This window comes from Leguminivora glycinivorella, chromosome 5 (assembly GCF_023078275.1).
Source record: "Leguminivora glycinivorella isolate SPB_JAAS2020 chromosome 5, LegGlyc_1.1, whole genome shotgun sequence".
In the NCBI taxonomy this organism is placed as follows: domain Eukaryota; kingdom Metazoa; phylum Arthropoda; class Insecta; order Lepidoptera; family Tortricidae; genus Leguminivora; species Leguminivora glycinivorella.
Genome location: NC_062975.1, coordinates 15,120,380 through 15,142,063, shown reverse-complemented (window position 1 = coordinate 15,142,063; position 21,684 = coordinate 15,120,380). Strand labels below are relative to the sequence as shown.

General features: G+C 35.1%; 1 protein-coding gene across 4 annotated transcripts in view; it reads left to right on the top strand.

The window, feature by feature from the left end:
• LOC125226170 (polypyrimidine tract-binding protein 1) overlaps positions 1 to 21,684 on the top strand; it is a 681,511-nt gene that overhangs the window by 289,056 nt on the left and 370,771 nt on the right. For 3 of the 4 annotated variants that reach the window (XM_048130080.1, XM_048130079.1, XM_048130078.1), the window contains exon 2: positions 6,316 to 6,420. In XM_048130080.1, coding sequence (XP_047986037.1) covers positions 6,328 to 6,420 — 93 coding nt within the window. In that variant the 5' untranslated portion in view covers positions 6,316 to 6,327. Of the gene's footprint in view, positions 1 to 6,315; positions 6,421 to 21,684 lie in introns of those variants that run through there. The other variant, XM_048130083.1, reaches the window with a different exon arrangement.

Here is a 21,684-nt window from a genome sequence, read left to right as displayed (position 1 = left end):
GGTAAACAATTTTATTGATACTACGTATGTTTCCGGAATAATACACAAACAAATAATATACAAATAATATACAAATTGCCGTTGTCTATTAGACAGTCCCAATCGGTAGCATCACTCAAGAGGAATTTGCATAAGTTATGGCTATCTAATGACTTGTGTACTGGTTGAGTACTAATTATTTAATTTAATTATGATATTGTATATATTTGTATTTATGTATGTATATATATATATATATATATATATTTATTTATTTAAATATAAGGTATATATGTATATTTATGTATTTGTATATATTGGTATAATAGGCTGCATGTTCTAATTATTACTGGGGTAATAATTGAATTGAACTATTTTTTCTTTCTGTACAGTGTTCGTTTGTCTATCATGTTTTTATTACTTTTTTCCTCTCAATTCGCTCAAAGGTTGACTGGAAGAGATCCCTTATAGGGATAAGTTCGCCTTTGTACACCATAACTATACTGTATTTCTATGTCCTAACTTGTCTTATGTACAATAAAGTGTTTACATACATACATACATACAATACCAAGGAAAAGCGTTTCGCACTACATCTGTACCATTTACTTGAGAACGCTTAAAACAATTGAGTCTTTTGAACATGACATGGTAGCCTCGGAAACCCAAACCAGTCGCCTTAACGTGAATCCGAAAGGGTACAAAGTTTTAATCGAAATGTCGAGCGAGTCTCCCCGGGGAATCCTTGTTGAAATAAATTAATTACGTACTATTTACTAATTTAATGACGGAGCGATAATGATGCTAATGATAACAGGAGTATTCATTTGTATAAGTAATTAATTACCGAGAAATAGTAGGAGTTGAATATGTGGAGGATTTCGCCTCGTGGCAGATACTCGTGTATTATGTATAATGATGAATGAAAGTAGAATATTTTCTATTTACTTCTTACAAGTAGGATCGCAAGTGTAGTTAGAAATATATTATAAGATGAAGGCTCATATGAATCTTCATAACATGTGCTTGCTCATTATCAGTGTTTAATCGGTCGTTCAATTGATTGCTTTCTTTTTAATTTAAATTGTAGTTACTATTATATAATTTCTCAATGATTGTTACAAATGTCGCTGATGCGCTGTAACAATTTAACGTTTATGTTATTTGTTTTTAATATGTATATAATAAAGCACCATTTTGCTAATTATTTACTTACTTAATATGTATTGAAAATCAAGTGACGAAGGCAAAATATTTGACCATAAGCAAAGAGCAGGTAAGTCCCCAATCCGAGTTGGGCTAGTATGGGGACTCCCGAGCCCTCTCACGCGTAAGAAGAGGCAACAACCAAACTAATTATATTTTATCATATGCCTCTGCAGAATATTAGCCTGAAACCAAAGAGGATCGAGTATTATAGAGAGTTACTGTCAAAGTAAAATGTGTAATCACAGTGCATGGGCTGCCATCCCTCGACACAAGCTTAAAACTTTTGAACCTGAGTTTTGACAATTTGGTTCATATTCTTAGCTCGATATGTGTTAAAATGTCAAATATTAATATTAGCGCCATCTAGCCGAGCGTTCTCCAAAGGTGTAACGCCATCTAGGCCACCGTAACTTTTTCTCTATGGCTTTGTGGTACGTTTTATTCTTAGACTTTATCCGTCTATACGGAGTTACATATGTCTTTGCCTGAAACGAAATATACATACCTATAGTAATTAATAATAGTTACAGTTGATAATTAAAGTCAGTATCTCTGCGCAAGTACAGGTAAAGGCTTATAGTTTATACAATAAAGATGATAGCTCACCTCCGACCATCAGCCGCATAGTTCGCAACTCCATTAATTACATTAATGAATGATAACACAACTTGCCGGCTTCGGAATAGTTGAGCGGTTTTGATCTATGGCTACGTCAGGCTATGGTCACGGCTGACGGAGGAGAATTCTTGGTACTTTTGTGACTTGAACTTATCTGAACACGTCCAACATTTAAAATTTTTGATGTGTATATCGATATGAGATCATTTGTTTTCCTTCTTTCAAGTCTTGTAAGCTCAAACTAAATTACTGCACAGTGGGTGACCATTAAGTTCTACGGTGTGAAGACCCTAATGACACCGAGTGACGCGACGATAGATAGCCAAACAATTCTTTAGTTAGAGCACCCATTGAATAAGCAGTATATCAGCCCGTCACCCAGAAAATATTGGTAGGAAGTGTAAATGAACTCACAGAGTCAACACCCGTCCTTAAACTTAAAAGATCTAAGGTGCATTAGGTTAATTCATAAAGTCGTCTAATTACGAAAGCCGCATAATAATCACCATTATTTCCATCATATCAAGATTCCCCTTTCAGAATTACCAGAGCATTTCTCTCATAAACTTTTTGACCAGCAGAAACGTGCCACATTGACTTATAAGGTGGAATATTTTGCTGGCTGGGTTGAACTTTCGGTAGCTCAGTTGGCGGAGCGCTAGAGGCCGTAAGGCAAAATATCTTCCACTTTTAAATTTTTCAAAATGTAACTTCGAGTTTGTCTCCTCTTGTGAACGTGTACATAATTGAGTACTCATACTCGAATAAGTTTTCATAAATTAACGATAGCCGCCCAGTAAAAATATTCCATTGTAGTTTTTCACCCAACGTGTTTTTACTAAATGTTGTTTCAACCCGGCGTTTTTCCATTTCAGATGTATATTTACAAATGAATAGTAAACCCAAACTTTTCGATGCAACACGCGACTTTCATTCGTAATTAAAACTACACAGTCATGGGAACTAAATAGGTTTTTTTAAGGAATACGAAGGCCCTGGGGCGGAAAATGCTACAGTCTAAAAACTATACCAGTATAATGAGAGAGAGAGAGAGAGATTTATACTTAAAGTCTGTGTTATGTTCCCGCTTTTTATGACCATACTAAGGTGTAAAAATATAATAAATTGGACAGTGTTATAGAATAATAAGCTAAGCGACAGAAAGTTGAAACCGAGAAAACGAGCTCGAAAGATTTGAAATTATTTGAATTAGTTGTTGTTAGCACATTTTTAACCCTTAATTTGATTTTGTCCGCTGGGACGGACAACTGATAAAAAAAAATATTTCGCATTTTAGGTAGAATTTTATTTAACTTAACATATGGAAATCGACGCTTTGATGATACATCCTTGATAGAAAAATACTATTTGAGCACTGTCAACACTCGTTTGACAGTTGCTCGTCAAGATGACACCGCATCAGAAGTCAACTGTTTTTAGCAAAGTATTTATGCGTTTTTGTTTTGTTTTTTGTAGGAACGGGGTTTTTCTGTTGTATAAATAATAAAATACATTACATAATAGTGGCATGTGGTTATGTTTTCAATGTATTTCTCTATTTCTAATACTCATAATCATCATCTAAACAAGTTGTCCGCCGCACCGGACAGTGCCAAATATATACTAAATACGATTTGTCCGCCGTGGCGGACTTTGCCAATGTTGTGGTGACACGTGTTCTAACCAATTATTATTTTATTTTGTTCATTAATTTTGGTTTTTGGTGGCCTTGTATGCTTAGATTTTTTATTTAATCTAACAGCGTGTTTTGCTGGACCAAGCAGTTAAAATTTAGTCACTTATAGGTATAAGTAGTGCGCGGATATTGTGAATGTTACGTGTCGTGCGGTGGGCAATAAACATTTAACAAAAACGGGTAGATAAAAATTTAAATTTTTTTTGTCTACCCCGAACATTAATATAAAGTAATATCAGGTAGTTTTGTGTTGTTTAGATCTTCGCCGACATTTTGCTGAGACATCACTGTCACATCAGTTTTCGTGACCACGGCCAGTGCAACCTGGCCGAAAAGTCGGAAAAAAGGCAAAATAATGATATTTGACTTATTAGTGACTTTAAATATGTGTCAATTTGATTTTCATACAAAATTATTATATTAGTTAATTTTTAAAATAAATATATGTTATGAAATACTTGTTTATTTTAAATGACCGTATGTTTGGCAATGTCCGCCTCAGCGGACATATTAATGTATCCCAATATTTGGCAGAGTCCGCTGCGGCGGACATACTTTTTTTCCAAAACTAATAAATCTAGATTTCGGAAGCTTTAAAAACACCTGTTATTCAATATATTTAGTAAAATTTGAAAATTAATGTCATCAGAGTATCTGCCAAATTAAGGGTTAAAGCAAAAAAGTTAATTTTAATAATTTAAATAAATAAAAATAATAACACCTTACCAATTAAATGTTTGACATTATTAACGTTTTTTCTCTTGATTATTTATTGCACTAATACTATTTTGTCGCTTGATTCCTTCATGCAAATTGTTAGAGGTGAAATGAATAATGATTATAATGAATGATGGTGGGTAAATCGATATTGCGTTCGTAAATCTCTAAAACTTTAAAGCAAAACGAATTAAACACCATATTTAGGCGTTTAATCCGTTTTTGCTATTTAGAATATACGATTAAGTATTCTAATTTGTAACGTAACGAGTAAGTGCATAGGACCATCATACATATTATAATGTGTCACTTGATTCTACCCCTGAAAATAAGGCTGTGAGCATGATGTGATTAATGTGACCTGCATTCATAACTTTTTTTTTATTTTGTCGCTTAGTTCGCAATTTCATAACACGGTCCAATTAATATACCTAATAGTGATTCTTATAGTTATTAAAATGAAACTTACTGAAAATAAATAGTTAATAGCTATTGCCATTCGTGCAAGGAGTCAAGATAAAATGTTGCAATTGACAGTAGTACATATAAGTAACAAGATGGAATTTTAATGTCATGTGACTCTGTCAAACTTCGATTTTGTAGGAGGCGTCCTTTCAGCACCGTAGAACTACTATTGATTCTGTACCAGGATAGTCAATAAATACTCAATAAAGTTGAGTGTTGCTGGTAGCCCAGTTAATAGCCCGAAGGGTCCTGCTCGGTCAAGCTTGCATTTCGGTTGCATCCGAAGGCTTGGTCCGACGTAACCAGTGACCTTGAATACCGAGATGGATGCACTTTATTCGTACCCGACTCGTATTGACAGAAGGAAGTACAGTTCATATTGATAGGAATCAAATATGTAGAATTCAGTGGTTTTACAAACCCGGGGTTGTCAGTTACGATAGCTATTTAATTGAAAGTTCCATAATTTCACGCATTACGTGAACGAGATTTAGGCATTATAGGGATTAAATTTATCTTCTACGTATCAGGACTTGTGTCTCAAAGAAACACTAGTTGAAGGACATCATCGTTGAATACACCAATTAATCCCGTTTGTGTTAAAATAATCCTGCATTTAAACACTAAATATAAGTATACTGTCCAGGTTAAATATTTAGACTGTTGAGCTGTTGAAAAACTTATACAAAAATGTTTCGAAAACGTTATTTCGGAAGTGATATTTAAACACTTTTTGAGTAAACATGCATCTACGGCCGTTCTTTAACTGCACGGACTTCGGTATTTATCCATGGTTTGCTTTCAATAACGTTCTCAGGTTTGTTTGCTTGCTTTGCAATATGTACGGCATAAATGCAAAGCCAAAGCACTGTTTGATGAGCTACATACGAATTTTTAACCACGAGTATTCGATGAATTTTGAAATTTCCGATTTTCTGAAGTCTGAACATTCTTGAATATCGCATTTGGTGCATGCGTTATGAAATTCATGTCAGTTATCAAGACGACACGAAATCTGAGATACTCTACAGCTACAGTCTGACAAAAAAGAGTTGGTAGTAATTAAAAAGTTTCATCGTTAAACCATTCAAATCAATATGACTGTAAAAATACGACTCTTTTGGCCAGGCTGTTCATAATTTGCATAAATACCTCTTTTCGTACTTGCGAGGTACAACTGTCCTTTACGTTTTAAACTGTTCGTTGTCTTAATGTTTTGCTAATATCGAAATGGTTATCTATCCAAACTAATATTATAAATGGGAAAGTGTGTGTGTCTGTTTGTTTGTCCGTCTTTCACGGCAAAACGGAGCGACAAATTGACGTGATTTTTTTAAGTGGAGTTAGTTGAAGGGATGGAGAGTGATATAGGCTACTTTTTGTCTCTTTCTAACGCGAGCGAAGCTGCGGGCAAAAGCTAGTACTTTATATTGTAAATGGGAAAGTGTGTGTGTCTGTTTTTTTTGTTCGTCTTTCACGGCGAATCGGAGGTACGAATTGACGTGATTTTTTAAGTGGAGATAATTGAAGGGATGGAGAGTGACATAGGCTACTTTTTGTCTCTTTCTAACGCAAGCGAAGCCGCGGGCAAAAGCTAGTATTTATAATATTTATAATCTGTATTGTTCCAGGTTGGCGCAACTATGATGTCCTGCCCTCTCCCGCTGCCGCTACTGCCGGCCCTGCATCCCCAGCCTGCGCTCGCCTCAGACTTCCCTATCCACATTGGAATAAAGGTGAATATCGCACACCACAGCATTCATTTTCATCGCAAAATACTCTTAATGCCTATTACCCTACTCGCTAAAAGTTTTTGCAGTCAAGCAAGTGTATTTTATATTTCTATATACAATTTACACAGCATTATAGTTTGCTTCAAATCGCTGGCGACTTCAAAATTTAAAGCATTGATTATGCCCAAAGTAATACAAGGTGCAAACCCCTTTCTTTATGCTTATGTAATTTTAATTTACTTTACACGGGATATGAAATGAAACTTACATGTTATCAATTTACTATGATCTAGATTATCTAGAAGCAAAACTCAGTCTAATCCATGTGATCAATCAATTTTACGAATTTAACGTTAATTTGTTTTTGTCTGATTTTCAGTCGATTGCATTTTACGATGTCTTTTTTAATTCTCGTAAAATAGTTCACTCGCCATCAATTTTTAGTTAAATTATATTTTTACTGTTTTTTTGATTGTCTTCTGTTTTCATCACTGATTAATCCGGTGTCACCGTGTTTTATGAATATAGGGCCATAAAACTTTATGCTTTGCTTTTACATTTGATAATTTTATTTCATGAAAATACGATAAAACGGTCGTAAAACTATTTCATGGGTGAATTTTAGAAAATAGATATAATAAATAATAAAATATATACAAATACCTACTGTTAACTTAAGTAATTTTGTAAAAAGCGTTTTAGTTAACGCAGGACCAAAGTAAGTTTTATCTTTATTACAAGATATAAAATACCTTCAAGCAGTAAAAGTGTGTTGTACATAGGTAGATAATTGGACGAAATAACTAATTGAAATAGCCAATTAATTTAAATATAACATAAACACATTTATTTACTGATAAATGCTAGGCTATTAAAAACACAATATGCCCAAAGACAAGTAAACAATCTTTTCATCTCCGTTAACGAGAAGCGACGTCGCCGACAAAAAACGGGCAAATATTAGTGCGGTAACATTAAATAACAGGCATTATCCCCGTACAATATAAACGTCGCAACCTGCGGCGGTGTACAGAATGCCCACCCAGGCAACGTGAGCCTAAAGCTTGACCACCAGCCTAACAAAACGTGTACATACACCGGACCTAAAGATCATGGTACACTGGCCGGATTTCAACTCGCTCATGAATTGGAATAGATGGCCTGCGCACAATAAGCGCTCGTCGGGTAATGGCCGTCCATCCGTCATGCTAGGGGTGCCACCTAAATATACCTATTTATTTTAAATAATGATAGACAATTTTTAAAATCAAACTCGTGTCTATTTGCAAAAAAAGGTTCGTAAATTTTGAATCCTAACAAGTTTTTTTTTTCTAATTTGAACAAGACTAGGGTAAAATATTTTTAATTGACATCCGATATCGGATGTCGGAAGGATTTCAAAGGCAAAAATCCAAGACGGCGCCTTAAATGTACGGGATATCGGTCCTACTTCCGATATCGGATCGGATAATGTGAAAACGCACTTAACCCGCGCGCGCGCGCAGCCCTTTATAAGCCACCGCGCGGCCGGCGCTCGCTCATCCCAGTCGTCCTCAAAACGTCGACGTAAGACCGCCCCACAAGGATGGGGCGCGACCAGATACAGCCCTCACAGCGCCCAGCGCGGAAGGGGCTACTCACACCCCAGCAGGGGTGTTGAACGACATTACAGCAGCGCTCGCTCAGTTTGTCTCGCGCAGCGATCCGATCACATTGTAGCTGACTTGACGAGCAAAGCATCACGACCGCCTAGTATTGCTTTGATGGGATAAATTCATAAATAAAATTCCTTACTATCTTCCGTCTCTACTTCGATGGGAGCTCCGTTAGTGCATGCTCCCGAGCATAAACCACAGACACTGGAGCAGGCAATTCCTGCTTTTCGGCAGCCGCATCGCACCCCACACCCAGTCTTGCATTGGCAAAATATAGTTTTGAGAATGGAGTCAGGTGCCACTGGGTCGTTGGTTGTCACTGGCTTTAATATGCCATCGCCTCTTCTAGTTCATCCCCATTCAGTGGGTGGTAAATAAATTGTATGTTAAATACAAAAATATTTGTAAGCCAGTGACAACCAACGACCCAGTGGCACCTGACTCCATTCTCAAAACTATATTTTGCCGATGCAAGACTGGGTGTGGGGTGCGATGCGGCTGCCGAAAAGCAGGAATTGCCTGCTCCAGTGTCTGTGGTGTATGCTCGGGAGCATGCACTAACGGAGCTCCCATCGAAGTAGAGACGGAAGATAGTTAGGAATTTTATTTATGAATTTATCCCATCAAAGCAATACCGGGCGGTCGTGATGCTTTGATCGTCAAGTCAGCTACAATGTGATCGGATCGTTGCGCGAGACAAACTGAGCGAGCGCTGCTGTAATGTCGTTCAACACCCCTGCTGGGGTGTGAGTAGCCCCTTCCGCGCTGGGCGCTGTGAGGGCTGTATCTGGTCGCGCCCCATCCTTGTGGGGCGGTCTTACGTCGACGTTTTGAGGACGACTGGGATGAGCGAGCGCCGGCCGCGCGGTGGCTTATAAAGGGCTGCGCGCGCGCGGGTTAAGTGCGTTTTCACATTATCCGATCCGATATCGGAAGTAGGACCGATATCCCGTACATTTAAGGCGCCGTCTTGGATTTTTGCCTTTGAAATCCTTCCGACATCCGATATCGGATCGGATAATGTGAAAATGCACTGCTAGTACCGGGCTTATTGAGGATCGCTTATAGCTCATACTTTTACTACGCGCGTTGGTTTCTTTTTACGTTGCATTATAACACGTTTATGTGAAATCGTTTTTGAGTTAGAAGGGGCTCAAATGTGGCTCCAAACGGTTCGTGTAATATTACACACGGTGCTGCTTGCTACTTTTGTTACTTGAACCTGGCTTGACACGCTACCGCGTCTCTATAAGAATAAACGTATTGTTCATAAACAAATGAGTTTATTCCTTTATTGTCCATCTTTTCCCTTCCATATCTCATGAACGATTAGTCCCAGATAAAAAGTGTATAAGACTTTTTTGTAGAGAATTTTATGAAGATTACTTGTGTTTCAGAACATTTTTTGCTATGTGCCACAGTTTAAGAGTTATTCGCGAAAAACTAAAAAAAGGGACCTTTACACCCCCCTCCACCAGTTAGCTCCTCCCCTACCCATCAGTACTTTGAGTATGTGGATTAGAACACCATTCCCTACAATTATGCCAAAATTCGCCTATACACGAATTATTTCCCGCGAGATAGGCTTCATTGAGTGTGCTATATGCAAATAAGTCACAAAACCAATCGCAGGCAACGTAGGGTCAAGTTGAGCGATGTAGCCAGATTTTGCGCATTATAATTATTATGTATTTTGGCAACATCGCCTGTCTTCGCTTGACTTTGCCGACACTGGCCACGAGATTGTCCGCTTGTACTCCTAGCTTTATTCTCCACACCGATTGCGGTGTGTCCCACCCAACCTCAGTCGATAAATTAATTATAACATGCGGTTGTGCCAACCTTAGTCGCCGACCGCATCTAAGCATAAATTTCAAAATCGATATTTGTATTTATTCTGCAGTAATTATTGGGATCAAAACCTAATTCACGCAAAATTTTACTATCGTAACTATAATATTTTTACTGAGGCCACTGTAATTGGTTTTTGTAATTTATTTAAATATATATGAGATAGGTAAGTGAAACCTAAGTTTGATAGTTTTAACTAAATTTTCAATTCGAATAATCTAGTTTCGTGAGTACTGAGGTGGTATATTTGAATATTGAATTAATTTATCTTTTTTATTATAACGAAAAAAATAATACAATACAACTTTCTCAGTACAAACAGATGGAATATAAAAATAATTCTAGTGATTGATAATGTTTTATACACATTGTGTTATCATATCTTTTGATCCATTGCGCGTTGATTGGTTGTCATATTTCCGAAAACGTTGTAGCTCTCATTGGTAGACCGACTAAATAGGTAATTCATATGAAATATGCTATGGACGTTTCATTTTCCTTGTCTTCCTAAACGTTTTCCCAAAAAAAAAGACTACGTCCATCCTAAAATACACCATACATTTGACGCTTTAAGTATCATCATCGTCCTTGGGTTATCCCGGCATTTGTCACGGTTCATGGGAGCCTGGGGTCTGTTGTGACAACTAATCCCAAGATTTGGCATAGGAATTACTTTTACGACAGCGACTGCCATCTGACCATCGAACCCAAAGGGTAACTAGGCCTTATTAGAATTAATCGGTTTCCTCACGATGTTTTCCTTCACTGAAAAGCGACTGGCAAATATCAAATGACATTTCGCACATAAGTTCCGAAGAACTCTACTGCGCCACTACCCACTGTACGAGCCGGGGTTCGAACCCGCGACCTCCGGATTGAAAGTCGCATCGCACGCTTTTACCGCTAGGCCACCAGCGCTTTCGACGCTTTAAGTATATTTTTTGATAAATATCATCACTATTATCAGTCTTGATACTATCGCTCGCGGTACTGTATCCAATTTATTTTATAAAGGTTAAAGGATACTCGTATAATTACACGAAAGTTAAACGAGGTACAAAATAATTAAGGTATTATTAAAATCTCCTGATTATTTTACGTGAACTAGCGGAGTATTTTGTACGTTGCCTTGGTTGAATGTAGGGTTTTTATTAAGGATTTTTAAAACTTTATGTGAAATCTTTAATACTTTAGCTGTAGAAGTAATTAAAATCGTTGCGATACCCGCTTTATTTAAAAATAAAAACGTTTTTTAAAGATTTTCCGATCAGTTTTTGAAAGAGATGTATCTTTTATGAACCTCAAGTATATCATAACTAGCTTTTGCCCGCGGCTTCGCTCGCGTTATATTCGAAAATTACGGAACGCTCCATACAAACTTCCACCCCCATTTTCCGGAAGTGGGGGGTTAGAAAAAGACAAAAAGTAGCCTATGTCACTCTCCATCTCTTCAACTATCTCCACTTAAAAAAACCGGCCAAGTGCGAGTCGGACTCGCCCACCGAGGGTTCCGTACAAACTTTCTTTCAAACTACCTAGTAAAAATAATCTCATATTTTCATATAACTCTAATGACTTGACTAGAAGACAAAAGTATAGGCACTAATGAGTATTATTGTGTATAGCGCCATCTCCCGGTCAATTTGCTAACTAATTTGCGCGACCTGGTTTTTCAGGGATAATTCTTTATAATGTTAACCGATTTAAACAGTTTTTACTTTATTGGACAGAAGATGGTTTACGTAACATCTCGTATTAATTTGAAGTACGATATACATCCGCAAGGGTGGGTAAATTGAAAGTAAAAATCTGAAAAGTTTTTTGTGAATTAAAAAAAAAGTATTCAAAATACAAACACGATTATATTTTTCCTGTAATATTTAGCATAAAACCAATGTTTACTAAAATTTTCATAATTTTTCGTTGGTAAACTTCGGAGATAAGGGGGGGGGGAACGGTATTTTTTTTTACATTTTCCTTCAAAATTATTTTTTTTTCCCACAACAAAAAAATTATAAAAAATAGCTTATTTACGTTCAATTTGAGCTCTTTCCAACGATACCCCACTTGACCTAGTAACTTGAAATTTACAGTTTGCCCCCCTTTCATTTTGGCCATTTTCTACAATTAAAATTAATATATTTAAAAAAATTATACTTTCTATTTGTAGAGGTTTACAATGTTCATAACTATTCCAAATTTCAAGTTGATAGCATTAGTAGTTCTCGAGATATTTAGGAATGTGACAGACGGACAGACAGACGGACAGAGTCGCACCATAAGGGTTCCTGTTGTACCTTTTTGGTACGGAACCCTAAAATCACAATTCATCGCTCCGTTTTGCCGTGAAAGACGGACAAACAAACAGACACACACACACACATTTCCATTTATAATATTAGTGATACGGATATACATGGTCCAACAAATATCGCTGGCTGTGCAATGCTGCTAGCATTTTTGGCACTTTGGGATCAGGTGATAACTGATAACATAATTAATTTATTTGTAGGTCTAATTATAGTTATATTATGCTCAAGATTTTTATATTAAAATACCGACTAACCGAGATAAACCTATTTACATAACTATATAAGAGACTAAGACTAAACGTAAAAGCTAGCTAATGTCTAAAATAGGCCCTTGAGGCATTGTACCATGGATACTGGCGACATTTCCTCGCTGTATTGCAATGCTGATACGTTGTGCGAGGAAGTCAAGTGCTCAAGATTAGTTTTGAAAGTTTAACGTTCATAAGCGCATTGATAAATGCCTACTTAAAAAAAGTTACCTTATTAGTTATTTTATGATAGCGCAAATTATATAACATATGAGATATTATAGTTTATAAGGTCCTAAAATATCAAACAACATTAATAAAATTCCTAACAAATGTCAAACTTTCAAGAACGCTAAAAAACGTGAAAACGATTCTCAAAAATTCAAAACCTGTTAAGTAGTCAAATTTCGCAATTTATCGTACAGATTTCAAAATAAAGTAATCTTTACAAGTCCCTGTCCTTTTTCGCTTCTCATTCTATGTTTTAAGTCTAAAGTCGTTTGCTCGCAAGTACGAAAAAAAATTATTTAATCCACTTCGGCCCTCCCCGTCGAGTTTCAGGCAACTTAAATTGCGAATATATCAAAGCTAAATAATATTAAGTAAGCAAAAGAATATAAGGTAACTTTGAGAGCCGAGACTCTGGATTAAGGTGGGTTCACACTAAATAACATGAATGAATTTTATTGAGTTATTTTATTTTTTACTTTGAACATTTGTAAACAAATGTTAAAAATAACTTTGGTTTTACATGCCTAATATATTTTCTATATTATGAATCCAGAAATAATATAAACCTAAACATTAATTAACATTAAAAGACAGCTTTCAAGATTTATTTCAATAAACCGTTTTCTTCCTTCTCATTCATAGCCATACCATGCCAGTAGGTATTGTAGGTAGGTAATTATCAGGGGGTGTTATCAAGGGTTAACAGAACGAAATAGTAATAAAAAAAGTAGACCATTAGCCATTTTAGCTGCTTTAGTTGTTATAGCTTAGTCAACGGTGTATTTGCCATCAATGGTTTCAAGTAAAAATTTTGGTAAGGACCTTTATTGGCCAGAATGCATTTTTCATTGCAGTATTTATCTGTCTATAACATATTTATACGTGTCTAGCATCTATAACTCAAATATATTGAATTTATTTTACGTCGAAGTCGATTCGACTATAATTGTCCCATAAAATAATTATGTTCTACCAACTACACCCAGTGTACACTATACCTAAGAATTTACCTCCGTCTATAGAAACGACGTCACAGTATCAATATTTGAGATGAACTTTTACCCAATTGCCTTTGCAAGTTGAACCGTCTTAATTTCTAAGTATTGATTCGTATACTAAGTTTAATTGGTTCCCAGTTTTGAAGCGTTTGCCTCATTTATCAGAAACGTTTCAAATTGAAGTCCTAATCGAGGATACAGAACCGCAACTTTTAAATTTAATTTATTTAGGAAAGTGAGTCATTATATTTTCATTTAATATTATTCAAGAAACTGATTAAGTCACACGGTAAGTTCTAGAAAGCTTGTGTCATTGTTAGGTTATGGGTACTTAGACTAGACAACGAAAACTGAATATGTCATTCACGAAAAATTTTAGCGTTCGCATTTTTTTTTGTATGGCATTCCATAGACTTCTGCTGCCGTGATATTGATGGCCCTTAGAACTATCTCTGCATATCACACAATCAAATTCCCTAATAAATGTCACTGACTGTCTGCAACTCGTGAAAACCTATCATATCAATACCAAATTAAGTTGAATTTCGAATAGGCTTTTCAGAATTGTGGAGGTTGTAATGTTGTTTGAGTGAACATTTGTAAAGTGTTTGAACATTTGTAAACAAATGTTAAAAATAACTTTGGTTTTACATGCCTAATATATTTTCTATATTATGAATCCAGAAATAATATAAACCTAAACATTAATTAACATTAAAAGACAGCTTTCAAGATTTATTTCAATAAACCGTTTTCTTCCTTCTCATTCATAGCCATACCATGCCAGTAGGTATTGTAGGTAGGTAATTATCAGGGGTGTTATCAAGGGTTAACAGAACGAAATAGTAATAAAAAAAGTAGACCATTAGCCATTTTAGCTGCTTTAGTTGTTATAGCTTAGTCAACGGTGTATTTGCCATCAATGGTTTCAAGTAAAAATTTTGGTAAGGACCTTTATTGGCCAGAATGCATTTTTCATTGCAGTATTTATCTGTCTATAACATATTTATACGTGTCTAGCATCTATAACTCAAATATATTGAATTTATTTTACGTCGAAGTCGATTCGACTATAATTGTCCCATAAAATAATTATGTTCTACCAACTACACCCAGTGTACACTATACCTAAGAATTTACCTCCGTCTATAGAAACGACGTCACAGTATCAATATTTGAGATGAACTTTTACCCAATTGCCTTTGCAAGTTGAACCGTCTTAATTTCTAAGTATTGATTCGTATACTAAGTTTAATTGGTTCCCAGTTTTGAGGCGTTTGCCTCATTTATCAGAAACGTTTCAAATTGAAGTCCTAATCGAGGATACAGAACCGCAACTTTTAAATTTAATTTATTTAGGAAAGTGAGTCATTATATTTTCATTTAATATTATTCAAGAAACTGATTAAGTCACACGGTAAGTTCTAGAAAGCTTGTGTCATTGTTAGGTTATGGGTACTTAGACTAGACAACGAAAACTGAATATGTCATTCACGAAAAATTTTAGATTTTTCGATTTTAAATTTATTTTTTTTTGTATGGCATTCCATAGACTTCTGCTGCCGTGATATTGATGGCCCTTAGAACTATCTCTGCATATCACACAATCAAATTCCCTAATAAATGTCACTGACTGTCTGCAACTCGTGAAAACCTATCATATCAATACCAAATTAAGTTGAATTTCGAATAGGCTTTTCAGAATTGTGGAGGTTGTAATGTTGTTTGAGTGATTAAACTTTTCGTTTGCGTTAATTATTGTTCTGATCTATGTTTCTTTTGTTTATGTTTAAAAGGATTTTGTGAGGGACATTAATCATGAAGCTACCTGCATATTTCAACCAAAAAACTTCATTATTATTTTCTCTTGTGTTATACATATAATTGTGTTTTTGATTTATGTAAGTATTTACAAATAAGAAGTCACTCTATACTTCTCTCTCCTAAAACCAGATACATTTCAGTATCCATTACCATAATGCGCCATAACTTTTTAAAAGTTTATCATAAAACTGTGGATCCTAACAAACCTGTTTGGTTATGCCCGATAATGCTAATCGCTCTAGTGCAGAAAGTTCAAACACGTGTGGAAAACTCAACGTGCATTATACTAAAAACCTGGAGGCCAATTGTGCCATTTTTTTTTCTATTAAACTTTCGTAACATATTTAAATATACCGATGTACTCACATTAATTAATATGTCGCGATTGACGATATATTTTGATTCCTTACGGAGACGATTTAAACACTATGTAAAACGTATACAGATCTCTAAATATTTAAAATTGCAAACGGGACTTAATCGCGTATTTATTATGTTTTAAACACTAACCTCCGACGTTTCAAGGACGGCATTGTCCCCGTGGTCTCGGAGCAGACTGGCTGAAGTTGACATCAACATCTTCTAGCTGTACGAGTTTTTCGAACTACCCGCTCTTTGTCCTGAAAATATGTGTAAAAATCGTGAAAGTTTGAATCAGTGTGATCTCTAAATCCTACTATAGTAGACAAGACCACTACAAGTGTCGCTATTATGTTATTAATTATATTGATAATTCAATGTAATTTTATATAATTATTTTTTGACATTTAGATTTTTTTCTCGAAGTTTCTAGACTTAGTATTTTTATTATACAATTTGTTCAGTTTGACGATCTTATTGTGAAATAATTATTATTAAGATTGACATTATTTTATTAATTCAATGTAGTTATAAAACAATATTGTTCATTGCACCAATAAATTGCTCTGATATTTATAGAATAACATGATAATTGTGCAATGTTCACTGTTGACTATTTAAAAGTGCTTATTGTAACCCTATTTGAATAAGAATATTTTTGACTTGTCATCATCATCATACATGAGTGCTCGCGGTCGCGGCGGTTAGACACCGTGCACTGCCCGCGCCGCTCGCCTCTCAGCCCGTTGCCTCATTCCTGATGATGGGTCTCCATATGACTAAAAACATGTCGCCTATCGCGGTATTTATTTATTTATTTATTTAAACTTTATTGCACAAAAGAACAACTTAGTGTACAAAAGGCGAACTTAATGCCATGAGGCATTCTCTACCAGTCAACCTTTGGGCAAAGCAGAGAAGATTGTAGGCGGTGCATTAAGAGACCAATTTTGAAATATCAATCAAAAGCTTAGACATATAATATATTAACGTACATACAATTACACACTATTTTTACATAAATAACGATAGGTTATATAATACATAGGTACTCGGTATGTGTGTGGTTAAAAAAAAAAGATAAATGTGTCCGTTTATCTTCAACAATCGCATACGAATGATATCATTTATTTTATTTTACAATTAAATGAACAGAAATTAATTAAAAATATGTATATAATATGTCAGTACACGATGTTTAAGTAGGTTATATGGCGTATGAGGGGAGGGTAGAAATGTCTTGTACCGTTATTGGTATGTTTTACTATTTGTCTTATTAAATATATTAACGTTATCACATATTAAAATCAGAATCGGTTTGCAGGATCGCGGGTGCGCATAAGTTTACTCATTAAATACCAATTTCCTCAAACGTCAAGGTAAAACATGAAAAATTTGTAGCGAAACTCTTTATAAAGAATTCTCGAGAGTTTGTTATTCAAACACTATCGTGTCAACCTAATTTGCTCTGTTGATTCAATTTTCGGTGCCATATTTCAGTAGTCACGGTCGAGATTTCAATTCATACATAATATTTGAATAAATAAATATGCATGAAACCAATTTATACGGATACTTCAAAGCTGTTAAGCCTAAAAAGGTCTTAAGTGTTTCGGATTTTAATGACTTATAGGTCTTTTCTGAGAATGTTTGGAGAGTTGAACCACAATATCAGGCTCATTACGTGGCGCCCCGCTGCTACGGCGTAGCAGCGTAGCGGCCTACGGGCTGCTACGGAAGTGCTACGCGGCTACGGCTTTATTGTTTCATGCCAATTGCGACACCTTTGCTTGTTTACACTCGGTCCTATTCTGTACGTTTATTTACGATTTTTGACATGACAATTATAAAAAAAAATAAAAAAAATTGTGGTTGTGTTCCAGAGGTGCACGTGATTTTTTTATTAAATTTGACTTGAAAAAACACACGAATAAAACGAATTTAGTAACCGTGTTAATTAAGTCTGCCACATTTTTTTATCATATACAAAAATTCTAAGAGTTGAAATTTTCTAATTATTCTCTGGTGATATTTGATACAACACTCATGGCACTCATACCTAAATATATACATATTTTTGCGACGTGGTGTGTGTATATATTTCTGATAATATTGGGGCCCGGCCGAGTACAAACAAAATTATAATTAGGCTACATCAGATACCGGGTTTCGTTAATTTGTCGTGTCCACGCCGCTGCAGGCGGTGTGTGGGTACTCTAATCAGCGAAGACTGCCATTTTACAAGCTTTTGATTTATTCGCAACAAAGATATATTATGACCCTGTATAAGATTAGTGAAATTTAAGAAAAAAACTCGATCCGCAATAAGATGTTCCTTCAAATAGATGGCGACATTGTTCAAATACTTAATACAGGATTCTCTGCTTGCAATTTTTGTGTGGCATAAGGTAACACGTGCCTAGGAAATAATTAGGTCCGGACAGTTTACGAATAACAAAATATGTAATTTGGAATTTTATAAAATTGTAAACGATACTTAATCACGTGTAACAAATGTTTTAAAACTGTATTTTAGTATTATTATAAATGGGCTTACTCTTGGCCACAGACTAGCCAAAGGCAAAGATGTGGCCTACGATGGAGTGAGCTCGCCCGGATGATGCCTGTTCACCATTGCTTTGAAGGTTGCCGGGTTACTCGTATATGAGCTCGGAAAAATAGACGCCGGCAAGGAATTTCAGTCCTCCTAATTTAGATAAGACTTATAAAACTGTGCACTGGTGTTTTTATTTCTTAGATATCGTAGTAGAAAATAAACGCGAAAGCATAAGTGTGCACATGTGTCTTTTATTATTTGTAGATATATTTTATATTATTTTATGTTACGAGGCAGAAACAATTTTTTCTAATTAATTAATTAAAATAAATAGATATTCGAATTATTTACAAAGCATAAAATATCCGCCCTATAGTAATAGGACGGATACACAAAAGTTACAACTTTGTCTTTTGAACTTATCCTATTTTAAAAAGAGGTCAAAGTTTTTTGGCTTTTTTATCGAAACTTACTTTTTGTCAGTTATGGTTTTTCTCCTTGAGACGGCAGTATTGACATCTGTCACGATACCAATTTCGAAAATATTGGAATAAATAAAAGTGGCCCGCCGAGTTTCTTGCCCGACCCATAGTGGATACCCCCCTCCAACTGAGGAGGGACTGAAATCTTCTCGAGGCTGAGGCGTAGGGTTAGAGCCGGCGTAGCTTTATTTGACGTTCATTTGCGCATTCTAATATGCCTACTTGGAAAATAAATATTTCATTTAATTTCTAACACCTATAAATCTTTATAAACCATCTTCATTGACTGGACTAGCAGGCAGTGGGAGCGGCACGCAATCGCCCAATTACGAGTACAGGCCGGTGCCGCTGGTGTTAAAAATTAAGTTTTATTTAACATGCTATTTTTTTTATAAGTAGGTATGTTGTTTGGGCCAGTCTTTCCACTGAAAGTAGACCAAGTTTGCATTGTTCGATTATTTAACCTGATAGGTACTTGTCTTATAGAAAATTTTAAAATATGTAATTTTATTTTAAGGACAAAATATCATTAGCATATGTATGTACCTGTATACATAAAATTAATTTAAGGCGATATATTTCCGTAGACGCTGCGCGCACTCGTTTTTTGAAGCCGTTAAAAACATAGGAAAACGCAATGGAAAAATCTGAAAACGATATATGTTAAATTTCAGTATCTGGTGAGTATGTTATGGAGTTGAACAACATGAATGTTACAACTTCGCTCGATAGAAAATGATCCCAAAGTTACCTCTTCTTTAAACAATAAATCGTTCTCATAGCTGGGATAAAAACTTTTTTGACTTCTTTTTTACTTCAATATATAGGTAATAAGATTATCTAGACGAATCTGATGAGTTTGTGCCGGTAGCGTCATTAAAATAATATAATATTTATCAAACACTACCAAATCCGCAAAGGAAAGATGGAACAACTATGAACCCAATTTTAAAGACCCGTTACTAATCCTGTTTTTGCAAAAAAAAAATTTTTTTGAAAAATTTTTTGAAATTGAAAACATTTTCGATGGCACTTATGGCCTCTTCAGTCGCGCGGCGGCGCTTTCAGAGGACGGACCTGTGTCAGTTTTCTCCGCGTGGTCACGTGTCATTGAAACAATGGGGAACAAAGCTTTGAGGATGCAGAAAAAATAATTGCGTGCTAGAAAACAAATAAATAAAGAAAATTCTAACCAAAGACTGTGAAAAGGTAAGAAAATGATAATTTATATATACTCGTAAGTATTTCATTTTCATATGATGTGATCAAGTGACATTTACGATATCTAAACATCATAGATTGTAGAAACCTCTAGATGACGCGTCTGTGACGTCATTACAGCACAACTTTCCACTTAGAAAATATATGACTGATGTCCAACTAGTGAACAAACTTACGTATAATTTTCATAAACATATTGAGTTGTTCAAAAGAAAAGGCGGCGGTAGATACAGTACTGATTGAAGATCAGGTAGGGTAGGTATTTCTGTCTTTCAAAATTTGGTATAAGGTTAATTAGATCGTGCTACCCTCCGTCTATATTTTTTCTATGTCTATGCCAAACATGTGGCCAGCCTGACAGAAATTTTGTTTGTCAACTGTCGCCATTTTTCCATAATAGTTAAAAGATTTCAGTATTTTAACTTCTCAATAAATTTTGATGAAAGTCCATAATCATACATTACATTGATAAAGCTGGACAATTTTTTTTATTTTTATTTGGTGGGTATGATTACGGTACTTTATATTTACAGATATTTGGTATATAGAATGGTATTGATTTATCAATAAATTATTATGAAGTATGATATTTTATCTTGTGCTGGGTTGTATCTTATTTGGAGATATTAGTGGCGGTAGTGCCCCCACCAACACGAGTCAAGCGAAGAGAAAAGCTGTTTTCTTGAAGCATTTTATCGTTCTTCTGAATCCTCGAATTTTGGGTCTGGTTTAAATCAGATAAATATAATTTTCAGGATATGATATCAATAGCAACTTTATTAAATAGACAAAGTTTCAATTGTATAGTTTTCATACTTAAGATTTTATTCATATCTTAATATAAATAGCACAGATTTCATCAGTGACTGGATGAGTGATTTCATCGTGATCATCAAAATACGTTATACGAGTAAGTAACCTGCTATTAGTAGGTTCATGAACAACAAGAATAAAATTCGAAACTTTGGATGTATACAGGTTAAAGGCATTCAATAGTAGAAAACTCGCCGAGATGTTAATCTTCACCCTCCTCCACATTTTTATGTCCCCATTTTCAGTTTTTTTTTATATATTCAGGAAAAGCTACAGTTATGATGTTTAGGAGAAGTAGGTATATTTCCATAAAATTCTCTACACAGTATATATTTGCAGGTAAATAGTTGTAACTCGTAATTTCTAATCAAATCAAATTGTGCTTCTATTTACTGTGGGACTAATGCTGAAAACGCAAAAAAATATCTATTTTATACATTTCGACTGTCATGATACAGCTCATTTCTATGGAACATCCAATTTTTTTTCGTATATGTTTCAGCATTGGACCCTTAATAAAAGTTGTTCATAATGACCTCAAAAGTCACTATGCAAAGTTTGAATGGTCCTTTTTATTTCACCCTGTCGATCTGTAAATAAGTGCGATTACTAGAAGTTCGATAAAATTGATTGTACTTTAGGTACGTCTATAATAGCTCCGACAACGCTGACCAAACACACTGTAACTATAAATCATTAGTATTACTTACACAAA